Genomic DNA, 26417 nt, shown 5'->3' on the forward strand with positions numbered 1-26417 from the left:
GCCGGGACAACCAAGGAGGAGACCCCCAGCCGGGACAACTAAGGAGGAAACACACAGCGGGGACAACTAAGGAGGAAACACACAGGACAACTAAGGAGGAATCACACAGCTGGGACAACTAAGGAGGAGACACACAGCCGGGACCACTAAGGAGGAGACACACAGCCGGGACAACTAAGGAGGAAACCCACAGCCAGGACAACTAAGGAGGAAACACACAGCCGGGACAACTAAGGAGGAGACCCCCAGCCGGGACAACTAAGAAGGAGACCCCCAGCCGGGACAACTAAGGAGGAGACCCCCAGCCGGGACAACTAAGGAGGAGACCCCCAGCCGGGACAACTAAGAAGGAGACCCCCAGCCGGGACAACTAAGGAGGAGACCCCCAGCCGGGACAACTAAGGAGGAGACCCCCAGCCGGGACAACTAAGAAGGAGACCCCCAGCCGGGACAACTAAGGAGGAGACCCCCAGCCGGGACAACTAAGAAGGAGACCCCCAGCCGGGACAACTAAGAAGGAGACCCCCAGCCGGGACAACTAAGGAGGAGACCCCCAGCCGGGACAACTAAGGAGGAGACCCCCAGCCGGGACAACTAAGGAGGAGACCCCCAGCCGGGACAACTAAGGAGCTCTGTAAGAGGCATTTGTCCTGGAGTGGCCGCCAGTCTCCACACCTGAACCCAAAAGAATAGCGCCTTTCTATAGTTCACCTCCGGAAGCACAGAGGCTGATTACATATCCACAATATGACCATATTCCAGATTATACATTGCATTACATCCTTTTGTAGGATAGACAAAGCAAGGGGAAAACAAAAACAACAGGAAAACAAAAACAACAGTCACTGCCGCCTGCTACCACTGCAGTTTTACACTTGTTATACGGCGACGTCTGGGGACTGCAGAGCAGCAGTGGCGGATCAAACAGCAGAGGTCAATGCAGTACATTTAGTACCGCACTGATCTATGATCAATCAATCATAGTATTGCTCAAAGAAGTACCCTGGAGAGATAAAAAAAAAACAAAAAAAACTTTTACATAAAAAAAAATAAAATTTTATATATATATATATATATATATATATATATATATATACACATACACACACACACTTCAGTTTTTTTTCCTCCTCGGCAATTTAGAGAACATTTTACCATTTAAAAAACAAACAAACAAGGATCAGAATAGAGCAATTTCAATCAGGTGTTTCTTTTTTTTGGTCTACGGGGCCGTCTGAGGGTCATTCTTTGCGACGTGATCTGAACTTTTTATCGGAACATCGCTTGCAAATTTGTGACTTTTTCAAATCACTTATTCAAAATTTTCTGGATGTGATGTGACCAAAATCCACAGTTTTCCACTTTGCTTTTGCCGTGTGGAATTGGCCAAATACGCTGCTCATCGTAAGATTCCAGGAAAACCAAACTTTTTCCTTTAATAAAGTTCAAAAACTAAAATTGGCTTCAACCTTAAAGTGTCACTGTTTCATAAAGGTTTGACATGTCGGAGAGTCCTATCAAAAGTTTTGATGATCCGGGTCTGTGCGCTCACACCCGTACTGATTGTGAGAAGGAGCGGGAAGAGGATGGGGAGACTCGTTCTCATGATCAGTACGGATCAGACCCAGATCATCAGAACTTTTGATCGGACTCTCCAACATCTTAAAACTTTTATGAAACAGTGACACTTTAAGGGGTTAAATCCACAACGAGCAATGACCCCCTTTCAATAGTGATCACCAGATTTAGGGGGTAGTCTGACAGGTGCCTGCCCTGCCAGACCTCTGATCAGCAAAGATCAATTACCATGATCCTGCAAAACATTCAGCGGCCGGGTCAGTGGAGGTTCAGGATTTTCCAACATGGGGGAGATTTATCACCCTGGTGTAGGGTAGGATTGTCTCAGTCGCCCCTGGAAACCAATCAGATTCCACCCTTATTCCTCAGATTCTGTGAAAAATGCAAAGGTTGAATCTGATTGGTTGCCCGGGGCGACAGACAATCCTACCCTACACCAGGGTGATAAATCTCCCCCAAGGTGTTTTTTTTTTTTGGGGGGGGGGGGGGCATTTTTCTGTCCTTTCCGGCATTTTCTCCCATAGATTTCAGTGGAAGTTTTCTGCTACACTAAAACCCCCCAGTGCTTAGGCGTCTGCCATTCCTTTTTTGTGGCAGTTTTCTGGGATTAATAAGCCACAGTTACCTTAAATTAACCCCCTGTGGGCCAGACTTCTGTCCCACCTCAGCCACTGATGGCAGAGCCCATCACACTTCAAGCTCAGTATGCCAGGCATCGGAGGAGAGTATGGACGCTCCCCAAACTGTACCCATCCCAGCAAGGAAGGGGGGTCAAGTGCTGGGATGGGTGCAATGTGGGTTCAGTCTGGCCCCCAGGGGGTTAAGTGTGGGTGCAACGCCTCCTCACTTAACCCCTTGTGTGCCAGACTGTAAGCAGCATCTGGTAAGATGCTCTGACTGTAAGGAGCAGAACACCTGTCAAAATGATGGGTGTTCTGCTCCTGCCCTTTTGTGTTTTTCAGATATCCGTACCCAGAGGATTGCCTTGGATTCGGTGGACCCCCCCAACCCCATTGAGCACAGTCTGGCCCACAGGGGGTTCAGTTAAGTCATTGGCTCTACTACATCATGTGCGATCACAGCAGGGAGGGAACAGACCCTGTGTGTGTGTGTGGGAGGGGGGGTAGGGAGCGGAGGTAGGTGCAATTATAGCAGGGGGTCGGCCCAAAGTGTGCACAGGGGGGCCTAGCACTAGGCCAATTAAAAGTTATGGTGTAATACAGTGGAACAGTTGGGAAGTGTTTTGGGCTTCTGGCCTTTTCTTGTGGTTGGGGGGGGGGGGGCATGATCCAGACCTGGAAGGTGGGGGCCAGGAGGAGGGAGCGTGTCTGAGTGGGCGCAGTTTGCCTCATTTTGTGCATGGAGAGGAGGCGAGTCAGGAAACGCTCTGCTAATTACTTGCTTTGAGCAATAACTAGAGCTATGGGTGGGCCAAAGATTTGGGGAGGAATACCCCTTTAAGTTGGCAGGCAGAAGCCTCACGTAGAACATGTTGGCCAGTCTGGATGTTGGTCCCACCTGTCCGTTCCTTCTCATTATTACTGCATGGTGAATGGCACCAACCCCCGGGACCAAAGATTATGTACGGCGACACCAGGGAGTCCAGAAAGGTAAGAATAGGGTGGTATGTTCTGTGCCTGGGCAGCCACATATTATAAAAGTTAATTCTGAGCGGAATACCGCTTTAAGGATGCCATTAAAAAGAACAATCCAGCACCCAAACAAGCCCTGATATGTGGGAAAGGGCTGCAGGTGATCTAGAAACTGTCCCCTAACACACTGCAGAGTATCCCATCAGATGCAGCTCCAGTCTGTACAAGAGCCGACAAGGAGAAAAGGCGACCGTGTCCAGCTCCAAAAGCCACAATCTGCATGCAGGACACCCGGTCGGAGTCAGGGGCAGTAGAATTCTGCAGCTACTCATTGTAGAGACTCACCTACTATATAACTGCTCTCCTGGTCAGATAAGGCAGAACTCTCTCCTACCTACAGTCGGACATTTTCTGGTGGTCTGAGAGCTGCTCACATGACTGAATTGCAATAATGAAACGTAGAGATAAGTGAATCGCCGTCTAAACAAAGTGAAGCGCTTTGTTTGATCAGCAAGAGGCTCATCAGCCGCTCTAATCCGCTCCCCGCCGCTCCACCCCGGGTGCTGGGAAAAGCTGGATCCAGTCCTGGGAAACTGGAAGTCGTCCCAATTATTGGAGAGTTGGCAAAAAACAGGGCGCCTCATTAAATCTCATGATCAATGATAAAACAAGCTGCTTCTCATAAGCAACGGACGACTCCACGACGGTTATAGGTGGAGCACCATGGAAGTCTGTGTCCTATATACCGAATGGGATCTGCACTTTATACCAGAGTTACTTCTTGTTCTTACCTGACGTAAAGATCTGCGTGGTACTTTTTGCCATTTAATACCCCAAGTAAGGTCGGATTTTCATGATTTCTAAAATTGAGGGTGGAGTCATAGACGGCGGACACTGCGGGAGGAGAAATATACAGACATAAGGCAGAAGTGAGGAGGATTCATCACCAGTCAGGTCCCTTATGGTCTATAAGTCCTCGCTGGTATCTAGCAGTCTGCTGCCAGGCGGAGTCTTTATAATAAGGATGTCCCGGCGCCAGGTAAGGTGGGGTTCACACTGCGTTTTTGCAATCAGTTTTAAGCATCAAATGGAAGTCAGTGGAAAAACAAATCAAAATGCACACAAATGTAGTGTGAACCCGGCCTAAGTAGTTATGGAGCCACAGAGACGTAGTCACCCGGCCTCCTCCCAGCCACTCAACCTTGATTGGTACCCAGAGTTCTGGGAACTTTATGCAGAGGCCCTGCGGGGCCAGTCACAGAGGGCAGAGGCCCTGCGGGGCCAGTCACAGAGGTCAGAGGCCCTGCGGGGCCAGTCACAGAGGTCAGAGGCCCTGCGGGGCCAATCACAGAGGTCAGAGGCCCTGCGGGGCCAGTCACAGAGGGCAGAAGCCCTGCGGGGCCAGTCACAGAGGTCAGAGGCCCTGCGGGGCCAGTCACAGAGGTCAGAGGCCCTGCGGGGCCAGTCACAGAGGTCAGAGGCCCTGCGGGGCCAGTCACAGAGGTCAGAGCCCCTGCGGGGCCAGTCACAGAGGTCATAGGCCCTGCGGGGCCAGTCACAGAGGTCAGAGGCCCTGCGGGGCCAGTCACAGAGGTCAGAGGCCCTGCGGGGCCAGTCACAGAGGTCAGAGGCCCTGCGGGGCCAGTCACAGAGGTCAGAGGCCCTGCGGGGCCAGTCACAGAGGGCAGAGGCCCTGCGGGGCCAGTCACAGAGGGCAGAGGCCCTGCGGGGCCAGTCACAGAGGTCAGAGGCCCTGCGGGGCCAGTCACAGAGGTCAGAGGCCCTGCGGGGCCAGTCACAGAGGTCAGAGGCCCTGCGGGGCCAGTCACAGAGGTCAGAGGCCCTGCGGGGCCAGTCACAGAGGTCAGAGGCCCTGCGGGGCCAGTCACAGAGGGCAGAGGCCCTGCGGGGCCAGTCACAGAGGTCAGAGGCCCTGCGGGGCCAGTCACAGAGGTCAGAGGCCTTGCGGGGCCAGTCACAGAGGTCAGAGGCCTTGCGGGGCCAGTCACAGAGGGCAGAGACCCTGTGGGGCCAGTCACAGAGGTCAGAGGCCCTGCGGGGCCAGTCACAGAGGTCAGAGGCCCTGCGGGGCCAGTCACAGAGGTCAGAGGCCCTGCGGGGCCAGTCACAGAGGTCAGAGGCCCTGCGGGGCCAGTCACAGAGGGCAGAGGCCCTGCGGGGCCAGTCACAGAGGTCAGAGGCCCTGCGGGGCCAGTCACAGAGGTCAGAGGCCCTGCGGGGCCAGTCACAGAGGTCAGAGGCCTTGCGGGGCCAGTCACAGAGGTCAGAGGCCCTGCGGGGCCAGTCACAGAGGTCAGAGGCCCTGCGGGGCCAGTCACAGAGGGCAGAGGCCCTGCGGGGCCAGTCACAGAGGTCAGAGGCCCTGCGGGGCCAGTCACAGAGGTCAGAGGCCCTGCGGGGCCAGTCACAGAGGGCAGAGGCCCTGCGGGGCCAGTCACAGAGGTCAGAGGCCCTGCGGGGCCAGTCACAGAGGGCAGGGGCCCTGCGGGGCCAGTCACAGAGGTCAGAGGCCTTGCGGGGCCAGTCACGGAGGGCAGAGGCCCTGGGGGTCAGTCACGGAGGGCAGAGGCCCTGCGGGGCCAGTCACGGAGGGCAGAGGCCCTGCGGGGCCAGTCACAGAGGGCAGAGGCCCTGCGGGGCCAGTCACAGAGGTCAGAGGCCCTGCGGGGCCAGTCACGGAGGGCAGAGGCCCTGCGGGGCCAGTCACGGAGGGCAGAGGCCCTGCGGGGCCAGTCACAGAGGGCAGAGGCCCTGCGGGGCCAGTCACAGAGGGCAGAGACCCTGCGGGGCCAGTCACAGAGGTCAGAGGCCCTGCGGGGCCAGTCACAGAGGTCAGAGGCCCTGCGGGGCCAGTCACAGAGGGCAGAGGCCCTGCGGGGCCAGTCACAGAGGGCAGAGGCAGCGACTGTAGCACCGATACTGGGGAAGGCTTATATACCAGAAGGGACGTGCCCGACTTTCTTTATATATGTTTGTAGCAGGTAACAGAACATTAGGGGTGAAAGTTACATTGTTTTGTCTAACAGGGAAACCATAAATCCACCTTCCATGTTCACCAGCTCGTTTCAGTCATTGATCAGTAAGAAATGGCTTCATTCTGAGGAACTGACTGATCCCTTACAAATACAGATGAGCCAGCGTACTGTACCCGGACCATGGAACCCCCATCACACTGTATGAACTAGGGGTGCAGTATGGAGCTCACATTCCCAGGGCAGGAAACAGTTAATAGCAAGCCACCACAGTTCATATGAATATATCTGAATAACAGAGTCTCTAGAAGATTGTAGTAATAGCAGGAAACAATATTCAGGAGAATAGTAGATGTCTGACCTGGTGCTAAGAGTCTCCGCTCTCTCCTGGACGACATTGTGTGCCGGAGAGAATCCTAACAGGCTCCACCTCGTATTCTAATAGGATTAGTTGGGATTTCATCATCAATCGTTCCCTTATTCAATTATTTCCATTATCAAGACAATTACAATCAGGCTGAGGTGAGAGGCCGATCGTCTACATGTGACTGTGCCGATCCTGGTAATAACGAACCATAGAGGAGCGCGGAGGGACAGCATCTCAGCTCATATTCATACAGTCGCTTGTTTGCCGTACAGTATAAGGGGCTGTTATTCTATTCACAAAACAAACAAAAAAACAAAGACCACCCACTTTTGGAGGGGCCCCTGCTGTGTGGTGGCCCTATTCCCTCATTCAGTGACTCTCCTGTCATCTCCTCTGGGATCTTTCCGTCCTTCAAACACCCCATAATAACCCCGAACCTTCTCTAGACCCCGAGCAGCCAACTATCCGCCTGTCTCCAATCTCCCTTCACCTCAAAACTCCTGGAACATTTAGTCTATTCTCACCGAACCCGCTATCTCTCCAGTAACTCCGATAGACCCCGACAGACCGGCTACAGGTCCCCTCATTTCACTGAGAAATACTGGAGAATAAGCATGGAGGAGCTTCCACGTGATTTGGCCTTCAGGAGATCGTGTGACACTGTAGCCCCCCCAGCTCCCCCTCTCCATGCTCCGCTCTATCTGTATGTGACACTGTAGCCCCCCAGCTCCCCCTCTCCATGCTCCGCTCTATCTGTATGTGACACTGTAGCCCCCCAGCTCCTCCTCTCCATGCTCCGCTCTATCTGTATGTGACACTGTAGCCCCCCAGCTCCTCCTCTCCATGCTCCGCTCTATCTGTAGTATGTGACACTGTAGCCCCCCAGCTCCTCCTCTCTATGCTCCGCTCTATCTGTATGTGACACTGTAGCCCCCCAGCTCCTCCTCTCCATGCTCCGCTCTATCTGTATGTGACACTGTAGCCCCCCAGCTCCTCCTCTCCATGCTCCGCTCTATCTGTATGTGACACTGTAGCCCCCCAGCTCCTCCTCTCTATGCTCCGCTCTATCTGTATGTGACACTGTAGCCCCCCAGCTCCTCCTCTCCATGCTCCGCTCTATCTGTATGTGACACTGTAGCCCCCCAGCTCCTCCTCTCCATGCTCCGCTCTATCTGTAGTATGTGACACTGTAGCCCCCCAGCTCCTCCTCTCCATGCTCCGCTCTATCCGTAGTATGTGACACTGTAGCCCCCCAGCTCCTCCTCTCCATGCTCCGCTCTATCTGTAGTATGTGACACTGTAGCCCCCCAGCTCCTCCTCTCCATGCTCCGCTCTATCTGTATGTGACACTGTAGCCCCCCAGCTCCCCCTCCCCATGCTCCGCTCTATCTGTATGTGACACTGTAGCCCCCCAGCTCCCCCTCCCCATGCTCCGCTCTATCTGTATGTGACACTGTAGCCCCCCAGCTCCTCCTCTCCATGCTCCGCTCTATCTGTATGTGACACTGTAGCCCCCCAGCTCCTCCTCTCCATGCTCCGCTCTATCTGTAGTATGTGACACTGTAGCCCCCCAGCTCCTCCTCTCCATGCTCCGCTCTATCTGTAGTATGTGACACTGTAGCCCCCCAGCTCCTCCTCTCCATGCTCCGCTCTATCTGTAGTATGTGACACTGTAGCCCCCCAGCTCCTCCTCTCCATGCTCCGCTCTATCTGTATGTGACACTGTAGCCCCCCAGCTCCCCCTCTCCATGCTCCGCTCTATCTGTATGTGACACTGTAGCCCCCCAGCTCCTCCTCTCCATGCTCCGCTCTATCTGTAGTATGTGACACTGTAGCCCCCCAGATCCCCCTCTCCATGCTCCGCTCTATCTGTAGTATGTGACACTGTAGCCCCCCAGCTCCCCCTCTCCATGCTCCGCTCTATCTGTATGTGACACTGTAGCCCCCCAGCTCCTCCTCTCCATGCTCCGCTCTATCTGTATGTGACACTGTAGCCCCCCAGCTCCTCCTCTCCATGCTCCGCTCTATCTGTATGTGACACTGTAGCCCCCCGGCTCCCCCTCTCCATGCTCCGCTCTATCTGTATGTGACACTGTAGCCCCCCAGCTCCTCCTCTCCATGCTCCGCTCTATCTGTAGTATGTGACACTGTAGCCCCCCAGCTCCCCCTCTCCATGCTCCGCTCTATCTGTATGTGACACTGTAGCCCCCCAGCTCCTCCTCTCCATGCTCCGCTCTATCTGTATGTGACACTGTAGCCCCCCAGCTCCTCCTCTCCATGCTCCGCTCTATCTGTATGTGACACTGTAGCCCCCCAGCTCCTCCTCTCCATGCTCCGCTCTCTCTCCTGGTTCTCCTCCTATCTCTCTGACCGCTCCTTTAGTGTATCACTTTCTGGCTCCACCTCATCTTCTCTCCCCCTTACAGTCGGGGTTCCTCAGGGATCAGCCCTGGGTCCTCCCTCCCTCTCTCTCTCTCTCTCCTTTTCTCACTTTACCCATCGGACAAATCAGTAAGTTTGGTTTTCAGTACCATCTCTATGCTGATGACACCCTGCTATATACCTCCTCCTGTGATATCACCCCCAGCTATATACCTCCTCCTGTGATATCACCCCCTGCTATATACCTCCTCCCGTGATATCACCCCCTGCTATATACCTCCTCCTGTGATATCACCCCCTGCTATATACCTCCTCCCGTGATATCACCCCCTGCTATATACCTCCTTCTGTGATATCACCCCCTGCTATATACCAATGCGACGCCCTGGCCCCTGGGGGCCACTCCGCAATACAGATGTTGGATGGGTGCAGGAACCGGGGCAGCTGTAGGAAGTAGTGGTCACGGTTTAGGCACGAGGGTGATACAGCTGTATACCGGGCTCCTGACCATGCGGGAATACTGGGCATGCGATTCCTCGTTGTCCTTAGTCAGGGCACCAATGATCACACCAATGCCAAGGTTCAGAAACAACGGTAGTTGTGTATTTATTGTAACGGTGGTAACTAGTAGCAACAGTCTCTCCGGATGCAACCGGGAATAAGGCAGAGTAATGGGTGATGCTGCAATAGGCTGTGAGATTAGCATGCTGGATGATGGGAGTAGTAGTGATACTGAAGTTGAGATGCTGGGTGGAGTGAGACTGAGATGAATACTTGCTGTTGATGATTTGAGGAGATGATGATGAGAGGAACTGAAGAATGACTGAAGAATCGACACCCAGATGAGAATCTTGAGACTTGAGACAGGAACACAGCCAGTGGACTGGAGCAGCAGAGCACAACGCAGACCTCTCTCTTTTGCAGGGAGAGAGAGGACTAACAGACAACCTATCCCCTTGATGGTAGGGAATAGACTGAGGTAGCACAGGAAGTCACATGGTAACCCAGCCAAAAGCTTGATGACCATTGGTGTTACCATGGAAGCAGGGCACAGTCACGTGACATCCATCCATCATCACACCATTAGGCATATACAGAGGAATATACATGAGGAGTACCATCCTTGAACACTAGGAGGCGACATAATACCTTTAGACACTGATACCTGAATACACATGCAATAAATGACTGAAATGGCAGACCTAAACACTGAGAAGAGTGACACAATACACGCAGTTTGCAGTGGACCATAGCTTTCCGGAACAGAACTGTTCATAATGAAAGTGTGAGCATGAGAATGGCTGTTCTGGGACACTGCATACCTCCCTACTAGAAATGAGCCGACCTCGGCGAACCACAAGCTGAGGTGGATGTGACCGAATGAACATAGAGGACCAGGACAACAGGACAAGAGGAAGGAATGTTAGTGTGAGTGAATCTGTAGATGTGTGTTTCCCACGCTCAAGGCACAGGTGACAAAGAGATATGAAGAGAAAGAAAACCCTAGTGGCAGGACTTCACCTAGGGGTGCCTAACGTACTCTGGTTACAGGTAGTTAGTGCATGGACCATCTGACATGGAAGCCAGGACAACTTAACTGCTGGCGGGCGACCCTCAACATTCCAGCCAGTTTGACAGTAGGTTTCCTGTATAAAGTGTTACCCTACTGGAGGAGAACTGTGAAGACCTGTGTATTCCCTTGGCGTGTTTGTGAAATGTCTTGGATACCTGGAAGAGAATAGAACAAAATAATAAAAGCAAGCATACATCTGGGCGCCCATGCATTCGGGTCAATCATACCACACAATTACTCAATAGGCCAAACACACGAAAGGGTATCCAAGGTGCGATATGTATGGACCAGTGTGAATGTTAGGTATGACTATGTGTGATAACTACTGTGTTGGGACAAGACGGAGGTGAACAAATACTGGAAACAAAAGGAAGGGAAACACAAGGGACAACAAATACTGCGAGGTCTTGAGGAGAACTGGCTCACATGAATCTGAATGAAACCTGAGAGAAATCTGAATAAAAATCTGAGGAAAATCTGCATACAAACTGGCTCAACTAAATCTTTCCAGCTATAGATATGATAATAATACACAATGAGATTATGCATGGAGAAAATAGAAGATTCTTCTGAAAAATACACTTTTTAGAAAATACACTTTCTCTGAGGCTATAGATACAAATATATAGACTGACTTCTTTACTCAGAGGAGGAGGAAACTGTCTGACTCTGACATGAGAATATACACTGTGAGAAGAAATACTTTTTCAAAGGACACACTTTACTCTGAGACTATCTAAATGACTTTTCTGCTTACTCAGAGGTAGGAAAATATATATATATATGACTCTGACAAGAAAATAGACTTTTGACTACTGAAGTGCAATACTGAAGTGCAATACTGAAGTGCAATGCTGAAGTACAATAATAAACCTCTGACAATCACATACTCTGGAAAATGCTTTAGGAAGGACTGGATAAGTGTCTCTGTGTGGTAGAGTCTCTTTAGGCAATATACACCATCGTCCATGTAAAGGCTCTGGGACAGGCACTAGAGAACAGTTTGGTCAATGAGTGTCCATCAGCACATAGCTGGGTGATAATAAGGAAACTTGGTCAGGAGGACCAGGCACGAACCTTGAACGTTGCAGGAACTTTACACAGCAAACAACAACAAAACAGGAACAGTTAAGGACTTTGGTCTCTGTTTACTGGGAAGAGGCGGGAGGAACCTCATTAGGCCCCTTCTCTTTCTTCTGCTTCTTCTTCTTCTCCCAGGGGTAATAGAAGCGTGGAGGGCCTGGAGTAGAAGCATCGCTGGGGCCGGTAGTGACCACAATGCTAGGGGTCACTGTGGTGACAGGGGAGATAATGGGCGCCACATGGTAGATGACCGTAGTAGTGGAGCAAGCAGCTTTAGCCACAGCAGCAGAAGCAGCAGAGCAGGCTGCGGTGGTAGCAGCAGCGCTGGTAGCTGTAGTGGAAGCTGCAGGAGCAGTGGGTGGCTGGGCCGTAGTGGAGTTGAACGTCACGGTGCTAGCCATGGTAGGGGTAGTTTGAGTCACCGGAGGCAATAGAGAGAGGGCCTGCTGAATCTCCTCTGCTATTTTTCTGATGATGGGGTCGTCACCAAACACCCACTGCGGCAGGGAAGGTGTCTCAGGTTCAGGGAGTAGCCAGGGGCTGGTGAAACAGGAGGCCTTCGGCTTTCTTCCCTTGCTAGGGCCGGGTAACGGGGTGTCCGGAGATCCGGTACTCACTGTTTCGTCCCGTTCCGGTGAAGTCGATCCTCCGGTGGAGAAAGCCAGATTCGATCCACTGGAGTGGGCTGGTATCGGAGACGGGCTGCGGTCAGACAAGGAGCCCAACTCCCGGTCACTATGCGCCGGGCTGACCGGACGGCTATGCTCGGCAGCGTCGGACCCCCAGCTGTCGTCGTCTGACGGGAGCGGAGCAGACAGGCAAGCGGGATCCAGCTCGAGCAGAGGCTGTGGATAGCTTGGTAAGATGGCAGCAGCAGCGGCACACGTGTCTTCTATCCAGGTCGCCATCTTGCTACGCACTGACCGGAACTTGTAGCAGGAAGGGGAGGAGCGCCAGGCTGGAGGATCCGGTTCCAAAGTCTGCCCGGCTGCTTTGGCAGCATGGCAATTAACCCCCTCCTCTCCGGGGTATGGCGCAGCCAGAAGTTGGAGAAGACGGCGGCCATCTTGTGTACAGTTCAGGGCCCTGAGTGCCTCGATTACCCCCATGGTGATATGGCAAAGTCTCTTTGGGGTTGCGGCACAGACTTGGGGACACACAATGCGATCGTAATCCTGTTCGTGACGCCAAATGCGACGCCCTGGCCCCTGGGGGCCACTCCGCAATACAGATCTTGGATGGGTGCAGGAATCGGGGCAGCTGTAGGATGTAGTGGTCACGGTGTAGGCACGAGGGTGCTACAGCTGGAAGCCGGGCTCCTGACCATGCGGGAATACTGGGCGTGCGATTCTTCGTTGTCCTTAGTCAGGGCACCAATGATCACACCAATGCCAAGGTTCAGAAACAACGGTAGTTGTATATTTATTGTAACGGTGGTAACTAGTAGTAACAGTCTCTCCGGATGCAACCGGGAATAAGGAAGACTTGGATAAAGCAGAGTGGTGGGTGATGCTGCAATAGGCTGGGAGATAAGCGTGCTGAATGATGGGAGTAGTAGTGATACTGAAGCTGAGATGCTGGGTGGAATGAGACTTGAATGAAATACTTGCTGTTGATGATTTGAGAAGATGATGATGAGAGGAGCTGAAGAATGACTGAAGAATCGACACCCAGATGAGGATCTTGAGACTTGAGACAGGAACACAACCAGTGGACTGGAGCAGCAGAGCACACAGAGGCCTCTCTCTTTTGCAGGGAGAGAGAGGACTAACAGACAACCTATCCCCTTGATGGTAGGGAATAGACTGAGGTAGCACAGGAAGTCACATGGTAACCCCAGCCAAAAGCTCGATGACCATTGGTGTTACCATGGAAGCAGGGCACAGTCACGTGACATCCAGCCATTGCATCATCACACCATTAGGCATATACAGAGGAATATACATGAGGAGTACCATCCTTGAACACTAGGAGGCGACATAATACCTTTAGACACTGAATACACATGCAATACACACATACCTGAATACACATGCAATAAATGACTGAAATGGCAGACCTAAACACTAAGAAGAGTGACACAATACACGCAGTTTGCAGTGGACCATAGCTTTCCGGAACAGAACTGTTTATAATGAAAGTGTGAGCATGAGAATGGCTGTTCTGGGACACTGCACCTCTTCCTGTGATATCACCCCCTGCTATATACCTCCTCCCGTGATATCACCCCCTGCTATATACCTCCTCCTGTGATATCACCCCCTGCTATATACCTCCTCCTGTGATATCACTCCCTGCTATATACCTCCTCCTGTGATATCACCCCCTGCTATATACCTCTTCCTGTGATATCACCCCCTGCTATATACCTCCTCCCGTGATATCACCCCCTGCTATATACCTCCTCCTGTGACATCACCCCAGCTATATACCTCCTCCTGTGATGTCACCCCCTGCTATATACCTCCTCCTGTGATATCACCCCCGCTCTTCTACAGAACACCAGTAACTATCTGTCTGCCGTCTCTAACGTTATGTCCTCCCTATTCCTTAAACTAAATCTTGCTAAGACTGAGCTGCTGGAGGAGGAGGAGGAGGAGGAGGATGCACTGTGCCCTCCGCATACAATCTCACTGATCGCCACTGGTTCACGGCCAAGGTTCTGCACTGTAAATGAAGGACAGTTGATGATGGAAATCCCGGCCCTCAGTGTCCATGTTACACGTCTCCCTCTCTGTATGATACTATAGGTTTTTAGGGAAGTGGAGCATTATTTTCCGCACCTTCTTTCCTTACCTACATTTCTCAGACTTTGCACAGTGACTGCAAATCCCTTTGTCCTGGGCAGCAGGTGATACTTCAGCTTCGGGAGGCCTTTGGCTTCAGCAACTTGCATACTGATTTCGTGCTTTTTCTCAGTGAAACGTGTTCCCTCACAGTGTAATAGAAACTGAGAAGAAAAGGAGAAGAATCTTTAGTCAAGAACAAGATTTTTATTAGGTAAAGTGAAACCAGAGGCAGAAAATGCAAGAACCCCAGAGAATTGCAGATGGACATAAGTGTTGACATTAGATCCAAACTAACTACTGCTGGAGGCACAGAGGAGACGTATCTAATGTGGTGGTACAAATAAGACCTTACTACTATATGGGGGTACAGGGGGGCCTAATACTATATGGAGGCACAGAGGAGACGTATCTAATGTGGTGGTACAAATAAGACCTTACTACTATATGGGGGTACAGGGGGGCCTAATACTATATGGAGGCACAGAGGAGACGTACAGGGGGGCCTAATACTATATGGAGGCACAGAGGAGACGTACAGGGGGGGCTAATACTATATGGAGGCACAGAGGAGACGTACAGGGGGGGCTAATACTATATGGAGGCACAGAGGAGACGTACAGGGGGGGCTAATACTATATGGAGGCACAGAGGAGACGTACAGGGGGGGCTAATACTATATGGAGGCACAGAGGAGACGTATCTAATGTGGTGGTACAAATAAGACCTTACTACTATATGGGGGTACAGGGGGGCCTAATACTATATGGAGGCACAGAGGAGACGTATCTAATGTGGTGGTACAAATAAGACCTTACTACTATATGGGGGTACAGGGGGGCCTAATACTATATGGAGGCACAGAGGAGACGTATCTAATGTGGTGGTACAAATAAGACCTTACTACTATATGGGGGTACAGGGGGGCCTAATACTATATGGAAGCAAAGAGGAGACTTATCTAATGTGGTGGTACAAATAAGACCTTACTACTATATGGGGGTACAGGGGGGGCTAATACTATATGGAGGCACAGAGGAGACGTATCTAATGTGGTGGTACAAATAAGACCTTACTACTATATGGGGGTACAGGGGGGCCTAATACTATATGGAGGCACAGAGGAGACTTATCTAATGTGGTGGTACAAATAAGACCTTACTACTATATGGGGGTACAGGGGGGCTTAATACTATATGGAGGCAAAGAGGAGACATATCTAATGTGGTGGTAGAAATAAGACCTTACTACTATATGGGGGTACAGGGGGGCCTAATACTATATGGAGGCACAGAGGAGACATCTTATTTGTACCACCACATTAGATCTTACTACTATATGGGGGTACAGAGGGGCCTAATTCTATGAGTGCTAAAACAAGGAACCTAAAATATTCTGTCAGATTCTGCAGAGAAGATTTGTGACCCGGGCCGGATAGAAAAAGAACAGAGATCATGATCAGAGTCACTGGATATAAGTGCACGGTCATCATTTGTATGGTCTGCAGAGCTTGTGTATATATACACTAATATATAGTCACTGTACAGTATATAGGATTTTATTCGGTAACAGTATGATGGTCATGGTGTGGCGGTATTACAGAGAATGGATGGAGCTGCGTTCTCAGAGGAGACTTGGTTCCTGTTCTAGAAGGAGTTCTTACGGGCGGATCCCTGCGTACACAGTTATCCTGGGGATAGGGGAGAACTTCATGGGCAAAACCCTTCAGCTTTGGACACATCCGTGCAACAAATCAGAAGAGAAGTCAAAGGACGGTAAAAGTCTGCAGTTCTATCAGGAGGAAACCATAGGAGGATATAGAACTTGTGTGTCAGATACTGGTAAAAACACAAGTCAACCTACCCAAAAATGTTCTGGGTAGTCCCGGAGATTTAGTAAACCTTGTACAACAGTTCTTCGATCTTCTTCCCATTTTCGTTTACAAAACACGATCTCCAAGAAGTACCACATCCAGCCGATGACCGGGACGTATAACAGCTCCTTCTTGGCCAGCACTTTGGAGCTCTGGTAATAAGAAACAAGGAAAAATTACAAAAAAGTGACATCACCCCCCATTCTAGGAGTCACCTACTATCATGTGTGACCATCGGCCAATGTGCCCGTCCATTGTAAGCACCATGACTGTGTGCGATGGCATCACTGCTGGGATAAGTTATAAGCGAGAGGGGTTCTCAGAGCTTACACGATGGACGGCCACAGGCCACAAGTCACTGACCACTGGGTAACTCTCCAGTCACTGTATAGTGCCGGCCACCAGCCAACCATTACTGCAGCCATAAGCCTGGAATCCCCCCCCATGAGCAGCGCTGAAGAACATGGGGGCCCATTCAGTTCCCTGCACGACAGGCGGCTGGGTAACAATATCCGGAACATTGCATTCTGCTAAATACAAAGCTGCAAAGCCACTTCTATCCTGATGTATACGAGTTGTGTGATAATGTAGCAGAGTAACATAGTAACAGTCAATAAGGTGAGAAGACCACAGGTCCATCAAGTTCTAACCCTACTGTGTTGATCCAGAGGAAGGCAAAACCTCTTATGCAGTAGATGCCAAGTTCCTTCCCAACTTCACTATGGTAGGATAATCCCTAGATCAGCGTCCTATCACATGTAATCTAGTGCCCATAGCCTGTAATATTATATAAGTACAGGGGAGGCCTGGATGCTTCTCTATAAATATAACAGCCCCACCAATCACAGGCTAGCTAAGGAACTAGTTTCAGATGGGAGGCTCTTTTGGTCTTGGTCTTCTAGTTGAGCCAGTGGAGAAAGACAAAGCACAGTTCCTGCTTCTTACTACTACTAGCATAAAGTGCTAGAAACCTTAGGAGGGGGAAACCTCAGGGAAGGACATCCTCTGAGGAAATCTTATCCATGCCAGAGATACTTTCTGCAACACTCAGGGCAGTCACCTGGAGTTAGGTATTGGCCCCAGTAGGACAAAGAACGTACATGCCGATGTATCCTACTGTAACGCATGGCTCTTCTGGGAAATCTTGGAAAGTCTGCTCAACCCAGTGCAGGGGGCTGGGACCTCGTACTACCCTAGCAGGACAGGTATCCTGACACTATAGGGCAAAAGGCAGTCAGATTAGCTAATCTATAAGTACGAGTATCTTCTTCTGTTACTTCTATTCTCTACTACACCATCCCGGCAAAGTACATTGCTACACTGGACAGGGTCCTTAAGTTACTCTTCTACCCTACCCTGCTGTCACAACCTTCTAACTACTTCCTGCCTGCACCTGCAGTTACCTAACAGTACTTGACTTGAGTTGCACTGAAGTTCTCCTGGTTATCTCATTGGACTCTGGTCAGTCGTTTAGCACCTTTACACCAGGTTACACTTGGGCTATCCACACGTTAAGAGCTGCTCCAGTTTGTCGTTAGTTACTAGGATCGTTTACTCCAGCAACAAACGAACAATGTGGAATTAAAGCGAACAATGTGGAATTACAGCGAACAATTAACAATGATCTTGGGGTCAGCAGTAAACGAACGATGAACGATTTCTCGTTGGTCGTTTGATCACTGCTGTATTTACACAAAACAATTATTGATCAAATATAAACGATAATTTTCACGAGAATCACCCAGTGTAACCCTCCTATTACTATGGTATAATAGGGGTGGTGGGAGGAAGCTGAAGAAATAACGAGGGGACTGTCGGAATATCACATAGGACATCTTGGTCCCTTGTATGGAACCATCATGGTCCTGCTGGAGAGGCTTTACCTAACAGATGCATATTGGACGACATATTGTTATCTACATTCATAGTGACGAGAGGGGTCTTTACAGCTGGTATTACAGCTCCATCCATACAATTCTATAGATAGATGATACTATTGGGGAGAAGACACATGCACTGGCTGAGCTCTCTAGAACTCTTGGTGTTCGGGGGAACATACATGCACATGAGCAGAACTATATTCCATGCATTGTACCTTATATACTTACACCGGCCAACAGCAACACCAGAAGCTCAAAAGACAATGCACCTAAGCATCCACTTAGGAGAAGGAGATACAAAGAACAGCAAAACAGCAGATACTTCAAATAGAGAACATACAAGCTGCCCCCATAACCCTCCGAACTCCTCAAGATCATGAAACAGTGATTAAAAATGTGACCATATTCCAACAGTAGTGTGTAAGCCATGATCCCACCATCCCCCAACGCTACAATCCCCACCACCCCTCATCTCTATGATCCCCACCATCCCTCATCTCTATGATCCCCACCATCCCTCATCTCTATGATCCCCACCATTCCTCATCTCTATGATCCCCACCATCTGTCATCTCTATGATCCCAACCACCCCTCATTTCTATGATCCCCACCATCCCTCATATCTATGATCCCCACCATCCCCCAACGCTACAATCCCCACCACCCCTCATCTCTATGATCCCCACCATCCCCAAACGCTACAATCCCCACCATCCCCCAACGCTACAACCCCCACCACCCTTATCTCTATGATCCCCACCATCCCTCATCTCTATGATCCCCACCATCCCTCATCTCTATGATCCCCACCATCCCTCATCTCTATGATCCCCACCATTCCTCATCTCTATGATCCCCACCATCTGTCATCTCTATGATCCCCACCACCCCTCATCTCTATGATCCCCACCATCCCTCATATCTATGATCCCCACCATCCCCCAACGCTACAATCCCCACCATCCCCCAACGCTACAACCCCCACCACCCTTATCTCTATGATCCCCACCATCCCCAACGCTACGATCCCCACCACCCCTCATCTCTATGATCCCCACCATCCCCCAATGCTACAATCCCCACCATTCCTCATCTCTATGATCCCCACCACCCCTCATCTCTATGATCCCCACCATCCCCCAATGCTACAACCCCCACCACCCTTATCTCTATGATCCCCACCGCTACAATCCCCACCACCCTTATCTCTATGATCCCCACCATCCCCCAACGCTACAATCCCCACCACCCTTATCTCTATGATCCCCACCATCCCCCAATGCTACAATCCCCACCACCCCTCATTTCTATGATCCCCCCCATCCCCCCCATCCCTACAATCCCCACCATCCCCCAACGCTACAATCCCCACCATCCCCCAACGCTACAATCCCCACCACCCCTCATTTCTATGATCCCCCCCATCCCTACAATCCCCACCATCCCCCAACGCTACAATCCCCACCATTCCTTATCTCTATGATCCCCACCACCCCTCATCTTTATGATCCCCACCATCCCCCAACGCTACAATCCCCACCCCCCCTAATTTCTATGATCCCCACCATCCCCCATCCCTACAATCCCTGCCATCCCTCATATTTATCACCCCTTCCATGCCGCACCATGGCTATTATCTGTATGTATGGGTAGACTTGTATGGTGAAACTTGTATGGCAGCCGCCGGTAACATTTGTATCCATGTATGAGCAGAATTACAATACATGTCATTTATTTCCTCTCTCTAGTTTTCCCTTTCTATGTTCCTACATAAAGAGGTGCGGTCAGATATAAAGTGTATACACATACATTTATATACACACAAAATGGCGGCAGGATGGATGGAATACTTACACCAAGGACACCAAATCGCTCACTAAAGTTCCAGCCACAGAGAAAATCGATTTCAAAATTATGGTTGAGAATGACTATAGCGTTCTCTCTGCCGTACTTGCTATAGTCCGTAGGATCTGTGTATAGCGTGCAGTCCGTGTCCGACCACCACTCCAGCAACATCACCAGCTCTGCAAGAGATTAAAATCATCATGTTGCCAGGGTGCCCCCTTGTATAAATATCACCATGATACCACTATGTACTTGCTTGAAAAAGACTATGTTAGAGTCGAAACGTCGCTGTTTGTGATTGGGTGAATAAATCTTCACTATATACTACTGGAGTGCCGTCCTCATGTTCAAACACACACACATACATATACATTATATATATATATATATATATATATATATATATATATATATATATATATATATATATATATATACATACACACACGTACATATACACACACAAATTTACATACATTATATATATATATATACACACACACATACACACACTATATACACACACATGTGCAAATATATACACACACAAATATACATATATATACAGACGTACATATACACACAAATTTACATACATTATATATACACACACATTATATACACACACGTGCAAATATACATATACACACACAAATTTACATACACATTATATATATATATACACACACACACACACACACACAAACTCCAATCAAATTGTATTTAAAGGGAATAAGTCATCAGAAAAGGACTTTTTAAACATAAAAAGTTGTTTGTTTTTTTAAACGCTCTTCTAAACGCTGTAATTTTTGGTCCATGAGGCTTTGCGTGGTGACATCTTTTGGCGCCATGATCTGTACTTTCTATCCATACATAACTGGCGTATGTGACTTTCAGCACTTTTTTTTATTAAAGGCGAGGTCCTTATAGTACCTCACCTTTGACGAGGGGCCAACAGACCCTTACTTGCTGGACCAGGCTTGGTGGAATTAGGTAGATGAAATTGCCAGACCAGGAGGAGGAGCATGAATGTGGTTGTTTTCCCTTTGGAAACTGGCAAGTCAATGAAATCCATGGACATTTGGGTCCAAAGTTTCTTAGATAAGGGCAGAAGACCCTTGGGCAGTCTTCAAGGAACCTTGAACAATGTAACAATGAAATTGAAATGAGCAAAAAACAAATGTCCACCGAGTCTGTCTCAGAGACAAGCGTTTGGCACGGTCCAAATACAGATTTTTGTGATCGGTAATAACAGTTACCTTGTGTTTGACACCTAGAAGTCTCCACTCTTTAAAGGCTTAGAGTTCCCTGTTGCCCACATCATAATTTCGCTCAGAGATTGAGAACTTCCTCAAGAAGCCATTGGCCTTAAATTTGTGAAAGCACTGGGGCCCCGAGAGCGCACTGCCCCCACTTCCACCTCAAAAATAAAAAAGCTGTTCCAGATTGGGCTAAACCAAAACTGAAGCGTTAGAAAACACTTAGCTGTCCAAATGCCTGTTTAACTCCTGGGGTCCAATTGACTAGATTAACCCCTTTCCATTGATCCTCAAGTGGTGTGGCAATACCTGACATTTTTTTAATGAACTTGCTGTAGTAATTTGCAAACCTAGAAACCGCTGGAGAACCATCAAGTTGGTAGGACATTCCCAGTATTCAATGGCGACCACCTTGAAGGGATCCATGCACAAGGAATCGGGAGTTATGACATACCCAAGGAAGGTGACCTTTTGGACCCCAAACAGGCACGTGGACAGCTTGGCATACAATTGCTTGAGACAGAGACAATACTTTCCCAACATTCTGGATATTGGTTGCCCAGTTGGGAGGAAAAATTTTCATTTCGTCAAGATATACCCCCACAAAATGGCCAAACAGTTCACGGAATACATCGTTTATAAAATGATGAAAGACACACAGCGCGTTACTCAATAAGAAGGGCATAACTAGATACTCAAAGTGGCCCTCCAGAGTATTGAAGGTAGTCTTACATTCATTCCCTTTCTAGATTTGAATAAGATTGTTAGCACCCCGAAGGTCATAAGTGAAAAACCATTGAGCGCCTACAATCTGGTTAAAAAGGTCGGGATCAAAGGAAGAGGGTACTGGTTTTTAAAAGTTTTTTTAATTCCCTGTAATGGATACAAGGCCTGAGACCCCATCTTTTTGCCAACAAAAGAGAACCCTGCCCCCAAAGGAGAACTAGATGGGCAAGTATGTCCATTCTGGAGGCTTTCCTGGATATATTCATGCATCGCCTCCCCTCTAGAACAGGCAAGTTAAAAAATTTTCCCTCTGAGGTATCTAGACCCCAGAACCAACCTGATACTGCAATGTGGGGATAATTCACCTGCAAAGCTTTTTACAATAACATCAGTGAAGTTGGACAAGTAGTCAGCAGAGCAACTCCTAGAATTCATGCGACATAATGATGAGCACACTGAGGTCCCCATCTGACCAATGCTCGAGCAGATTAGTCAAACACTGGGTTGTGAATATCCAACCAAGGAAGTCCCAGATCATCAGAGGACAATTAATCCATTATCGGCAAATTCAGTCTCAGAATCAATGATCCTGAAAACAAATTTGAGGTGTAAAATATCAGATTTTACCCCTGGCCAGTGGGGTAAAATCCGCTCCAGGTAATGACAATGGACACTTGTATCTTACAGGTTGAATACCAAGATTAGATAAAAAGGAGGAATTGACAAAATTAGCAAAAGCCCCGGAATCAACATGAGCAAGAGCTGACACATATTTACTGCCCACAGACAAGGTAATGGGCAACATAAGTTTGTCATTCCTTGGAAGTTGCCTTGTTGCCCAAGTGACGCTCCCGATCATTACTCACAAACCTGGTGATCTGGTTTACAACAGTACAAATACAATTTGTTTTGAAGTCGATGGGCACGTCAGGCTGTCAATGGCCCCAAGCTGCATGGGCTCTTCTATGGTTTAGACAAGTCAGGACACACCCGCTCTTTGCATCTCTCCCCAAGTCTCCAGTCAATCCTAATGTCACAGCCTGCTCCAGAGAAGCAGGTTCAGGATGCCCGACCTTAGTCCTATTTAAGCTAGGGCCTTCAAATAGTATTTTCAGTGCCGACTCACACCAACCCATCATTCTGTAGTCCTCTATTACCCACTTGCCCTGCCAGATAATCAGAAGATCTCGGCCAGACTGACGTGATCAAGTTGGGAGTAAATGACTCACAAGGCCTGAAAAAAGTGATCCAGGCTTCCTCATTTCTCCACTGAAGAAGGAAATTGTAGGACCCAGGCCTGGGGAATGCTCTGCAAGAAGGACACCCCTATACCCACCATCCCCTACTGAGTAGCAAAACGCTTGACCCTGAAATAAAGACGACAGGATTCTGAGCATCTCAAACTTGTTCCGGTCACCTGACAACCTTTCAGGACGGAGCATGGTGGGTTTAAAGGAGTTAACTATAACAGGAGGTGTAGCAACACCTGAGGGGTTCTCTGCCACTAAGCCTATGGCCCCCTCAATATGGTTTACGAGGTCCTGGACCATAGCTGTAACACTGAAGGGGGTCAGTAGTGGGGCTGGCTATTCTGTTATGAACTACTGTATGGTATCACTAGGTCAGGGAAGATATAGGAAAGACAATGGCAAGTGGGCAGGGACAATGCAGAGTCCACTGTATCAGCCCTAGGCGGCTGCCGACAACTGGATGGCAGACCCTGGCACACTGAACGCAGACAAAACAGACACACAAAGCTGGGTCAGAAAGACGAGGTCACAACCAGAGGACAGCCGAGGCACCAAATAAGAATCAGAAGGGATAGGTCACAAAGACGGCACATAGACCGCAAGCAAACAGCAACCATAATTAATACCCATAGCTGCCAGGCATAAACAGACACCAATATAACTTTTTCTGGGTGGTGATCGGCCACAGCGTTTATTTCTTTAACCAAACCAATAACCAGGCACATAGCGCCGAACTCTTATACCGAGGGGTGTAAGGGATATGCCGGACGACAGACTCCTGCCGTGCAAGTCCGCCTTACCAACCCAACATGCCTGCTTAGCAGGTAATTTCCACCAGCTGTGACTTTAGTATAATAAGAACAAAAAGAACAAAACACCATGACAAACCAAGACCATAAAGGGAGGGTGGATGGGCAAAGCGGCTGCAGGTCAGTCCTGTGGAGACTGAGAACAGGAAGAGGAAGCTCAGGAGACTAAAGGGATAGGGAGGGGCTAGAGGAAGGAGGGAAAGCAGCCTATTGGCCACAGAGCTCGTAGGAAACACCCAGGGGCTGTGTCTGCAGGGGAAATGGGAGGAGCTACAGCCTCACAGGAGCTGTTAACCCTTTCCTGACAGCTGCTAACAATCAGGTTTTAGGAGGAAATGGAGGAGAATGCAGGTGCAGTCAGTGTATACCCCCCTCCATATCCAGTCAGTGTATACCCCCCTCCATATCCAGTCAGGTGCCTTCCAGCCAAAAGGTCAGGGCAGGAGGCAAAGCAGGAAAGTCAGGGCACGGGTGCAGAGGCCGCATAGGCCAAGGAATGAGCACAGGGAAGGCCGAGCTGATGAACTAGTCACATGGGCTCTGATGGGATGGGAGACATCTGCGGACATTAAGTGATGTCAGAGACAGAGGTGGAAATCTTCATACGGAAAGATGATCAGCAGTGGGGAATATGGTGCCCCCAGATGATGAACCCCTCCAGTTTTAGCTGCATTTTGTATTAGTCTTTTCATGGATTTTATTCGGTTCCATTATCTTCTGAACGTAATAAAGAAATGTTTGTTATATTTAGGGCAGCCGCCATATAGCCGCACATCACATGTCGAAAAGTCATGAGCGTTCCTCTAGGTTTCTTCTATTCACAAGGATGACTAAGGAGCCATCGGCTGGACTGCCCCGAAGACGTCAGCAAATAGCAGAAAATCATTGAAAGAACTCGGGAATTCCGTATAGAGACATGGACAGACCTCAATAACCGTACGGCGGCTGTCAGACTGCTGTCATTTTATGGGTGCCCACAGTGTTCTCCAGGAATGACTATGGGGCGGCACCGTGCAGTCATTACTATAAGATCAGGTGCTGGAATAGACTCCCAAGAGCTGCTCCTCCACCTGTGAGACAGAATCTATTAAAACAATTCCGAAAAAGTGATTTATAAAAACTCACCATTTTATAGCATGAAATAAGGATTTGGTCGCCGACCGAACAGAAGGAATTCAGCTGCTCACAGAGCTGTCAGTGTCTCTATAAGAAGCTCCTCCCCCTCTGCCCTCATTTCCTGGATTACCTGCCCCTGTGTCATCTCCTGTATAATAATCACCTGTCCTCAAACTCATCACACTCCAGCCTCTCCACCATGGCCAAGACCAAAGAGCTGTCTAAGGACACTAGGGACAACATTGTAGACCTGCACAGGCTGGGATGGGCTGCAGGACAATAGCTTGCAGCAGCTTGGTGAGAAGGCGACTGATGGCTAAGTTACTAGAAAATGTTAGAACCATAAGATGAGTGTCAATCTACCTCAGTCTGGGGCTCCATGCAGGATCTCACCTTGTGGTGTAAGGAGGAATGTGAAAAAGGTCAGGAATCAGCCCTGAACTACAAGGGGTGACCTGGTCACTGACCTGAAGATAGACGGGACCACAATCTCAGATTACCATTAGTAACACACTACAGTGTCATGGATTTTAATTCTGCAGGACACACAAGGTCCTATTGATAACACCAGCACATGTCCAGGCCTGTGTGGCGTCAATGACCATTTGGACGATCCAGAGGAGACGGGAGAAGGTCATGTGCTGAGATGAGAACCAAAATACAACTTTCTGGTATCAACTCCACTCAGTGTTTGGAGGAAGGAGGATGAGTACCACCCTGAGAACACAGTCCCAACTATGAAGCATGGGGATAAAGATATCATACTTTTTCTGGAAAGGGGACAGGATGACCGCCCCATAAAGGAGGGAGGAAGGACGGGGCAACGTATCACCGGATACAACAACCTCCTTCCCTCAGTAAGAGCAGTGAGGGTGGGTGGCGGCTGGGTCTTCCATGATGACAGTGACAGGAAACCCACAGCCAGGACAACCAACCAAAGGAGGAGACCCCCAGCGGGGACAACCAAGGAGGAGACCCCCAGCGGGGACAACCAAGGAGGAAACCCCCAGCGGGGGACAACCAAGGAGGAAACCCCCAGCGGGGACAACCAAGGAGGAAACCCCCAGCGGGGACAACCAAGGAGGAAACCCCCAGCCGGGACAACTAAGGAGGAGACCCCCAGCGGGGACAACCAAGGAGGAGACCCCCAGCCGGGACAACCAAGGAGGAAACCCCCAGCCGGGACAACCAAGGAGGAAACCCCCAGCGGGGACAACCAAAGAGGAAACACACAGCCGGGACAACCAAGGAGGAAACACACAGCCGGGACAACTAAGGAGGAGACCCCCAGCCGGGACAACCAA

General features: G+C 49.7%; 1 protein-coding gene across 2 annotated transcripts in view; it reads right to left on the minus strand.

Moving 5' to 3' along the window:
• AGPAT4 (1-acylglycerol-3-phosphate O-acyltransferase 4) overlaps positions 1-26417 on the minus strand; it is a 97402-nt gene that overhangs the window by 47961 nt on the left and 23024 nt on the right. For both annotated transcript variants that reach the window (XM_069973363.1, XM_069973362.1), the window contains exons 2-5: positions 19963-20132; positions 16218-16379; positions 14365-14518; positions 3962-4064 (exon numbers count right to left, since the gene is read on the minus strand). In XM_069973363.1, the coding sequence (XP_069829464.1) occupies positions 3962-4064; positions 14365-14518; positions 16218-16379; positions 19963-20132 (589 nt within the window). The remainder of the gene's footprint in view (positions 1-3961; positions 4065-14364; positions 14519-16217; positions 16380-19962; positions 20133-26417) is intronic.

This window comes from Dendropsophus ebraccatus, chromosome 6, assembly GCF_027789765.1.
Source record: "Dendropsophus ebraccatus isolate aDenEbr1 chromosome 6, aDenEbr1.pat, whole genome shotgun sequence".
In the NCBI taxonomy this organism is placed as follows: Eukaryota; Metazoa; Chordata; class Amphibia; order Anura; family Hylidae; genus Dendropsophus; species Dendropsophus ebraccatus.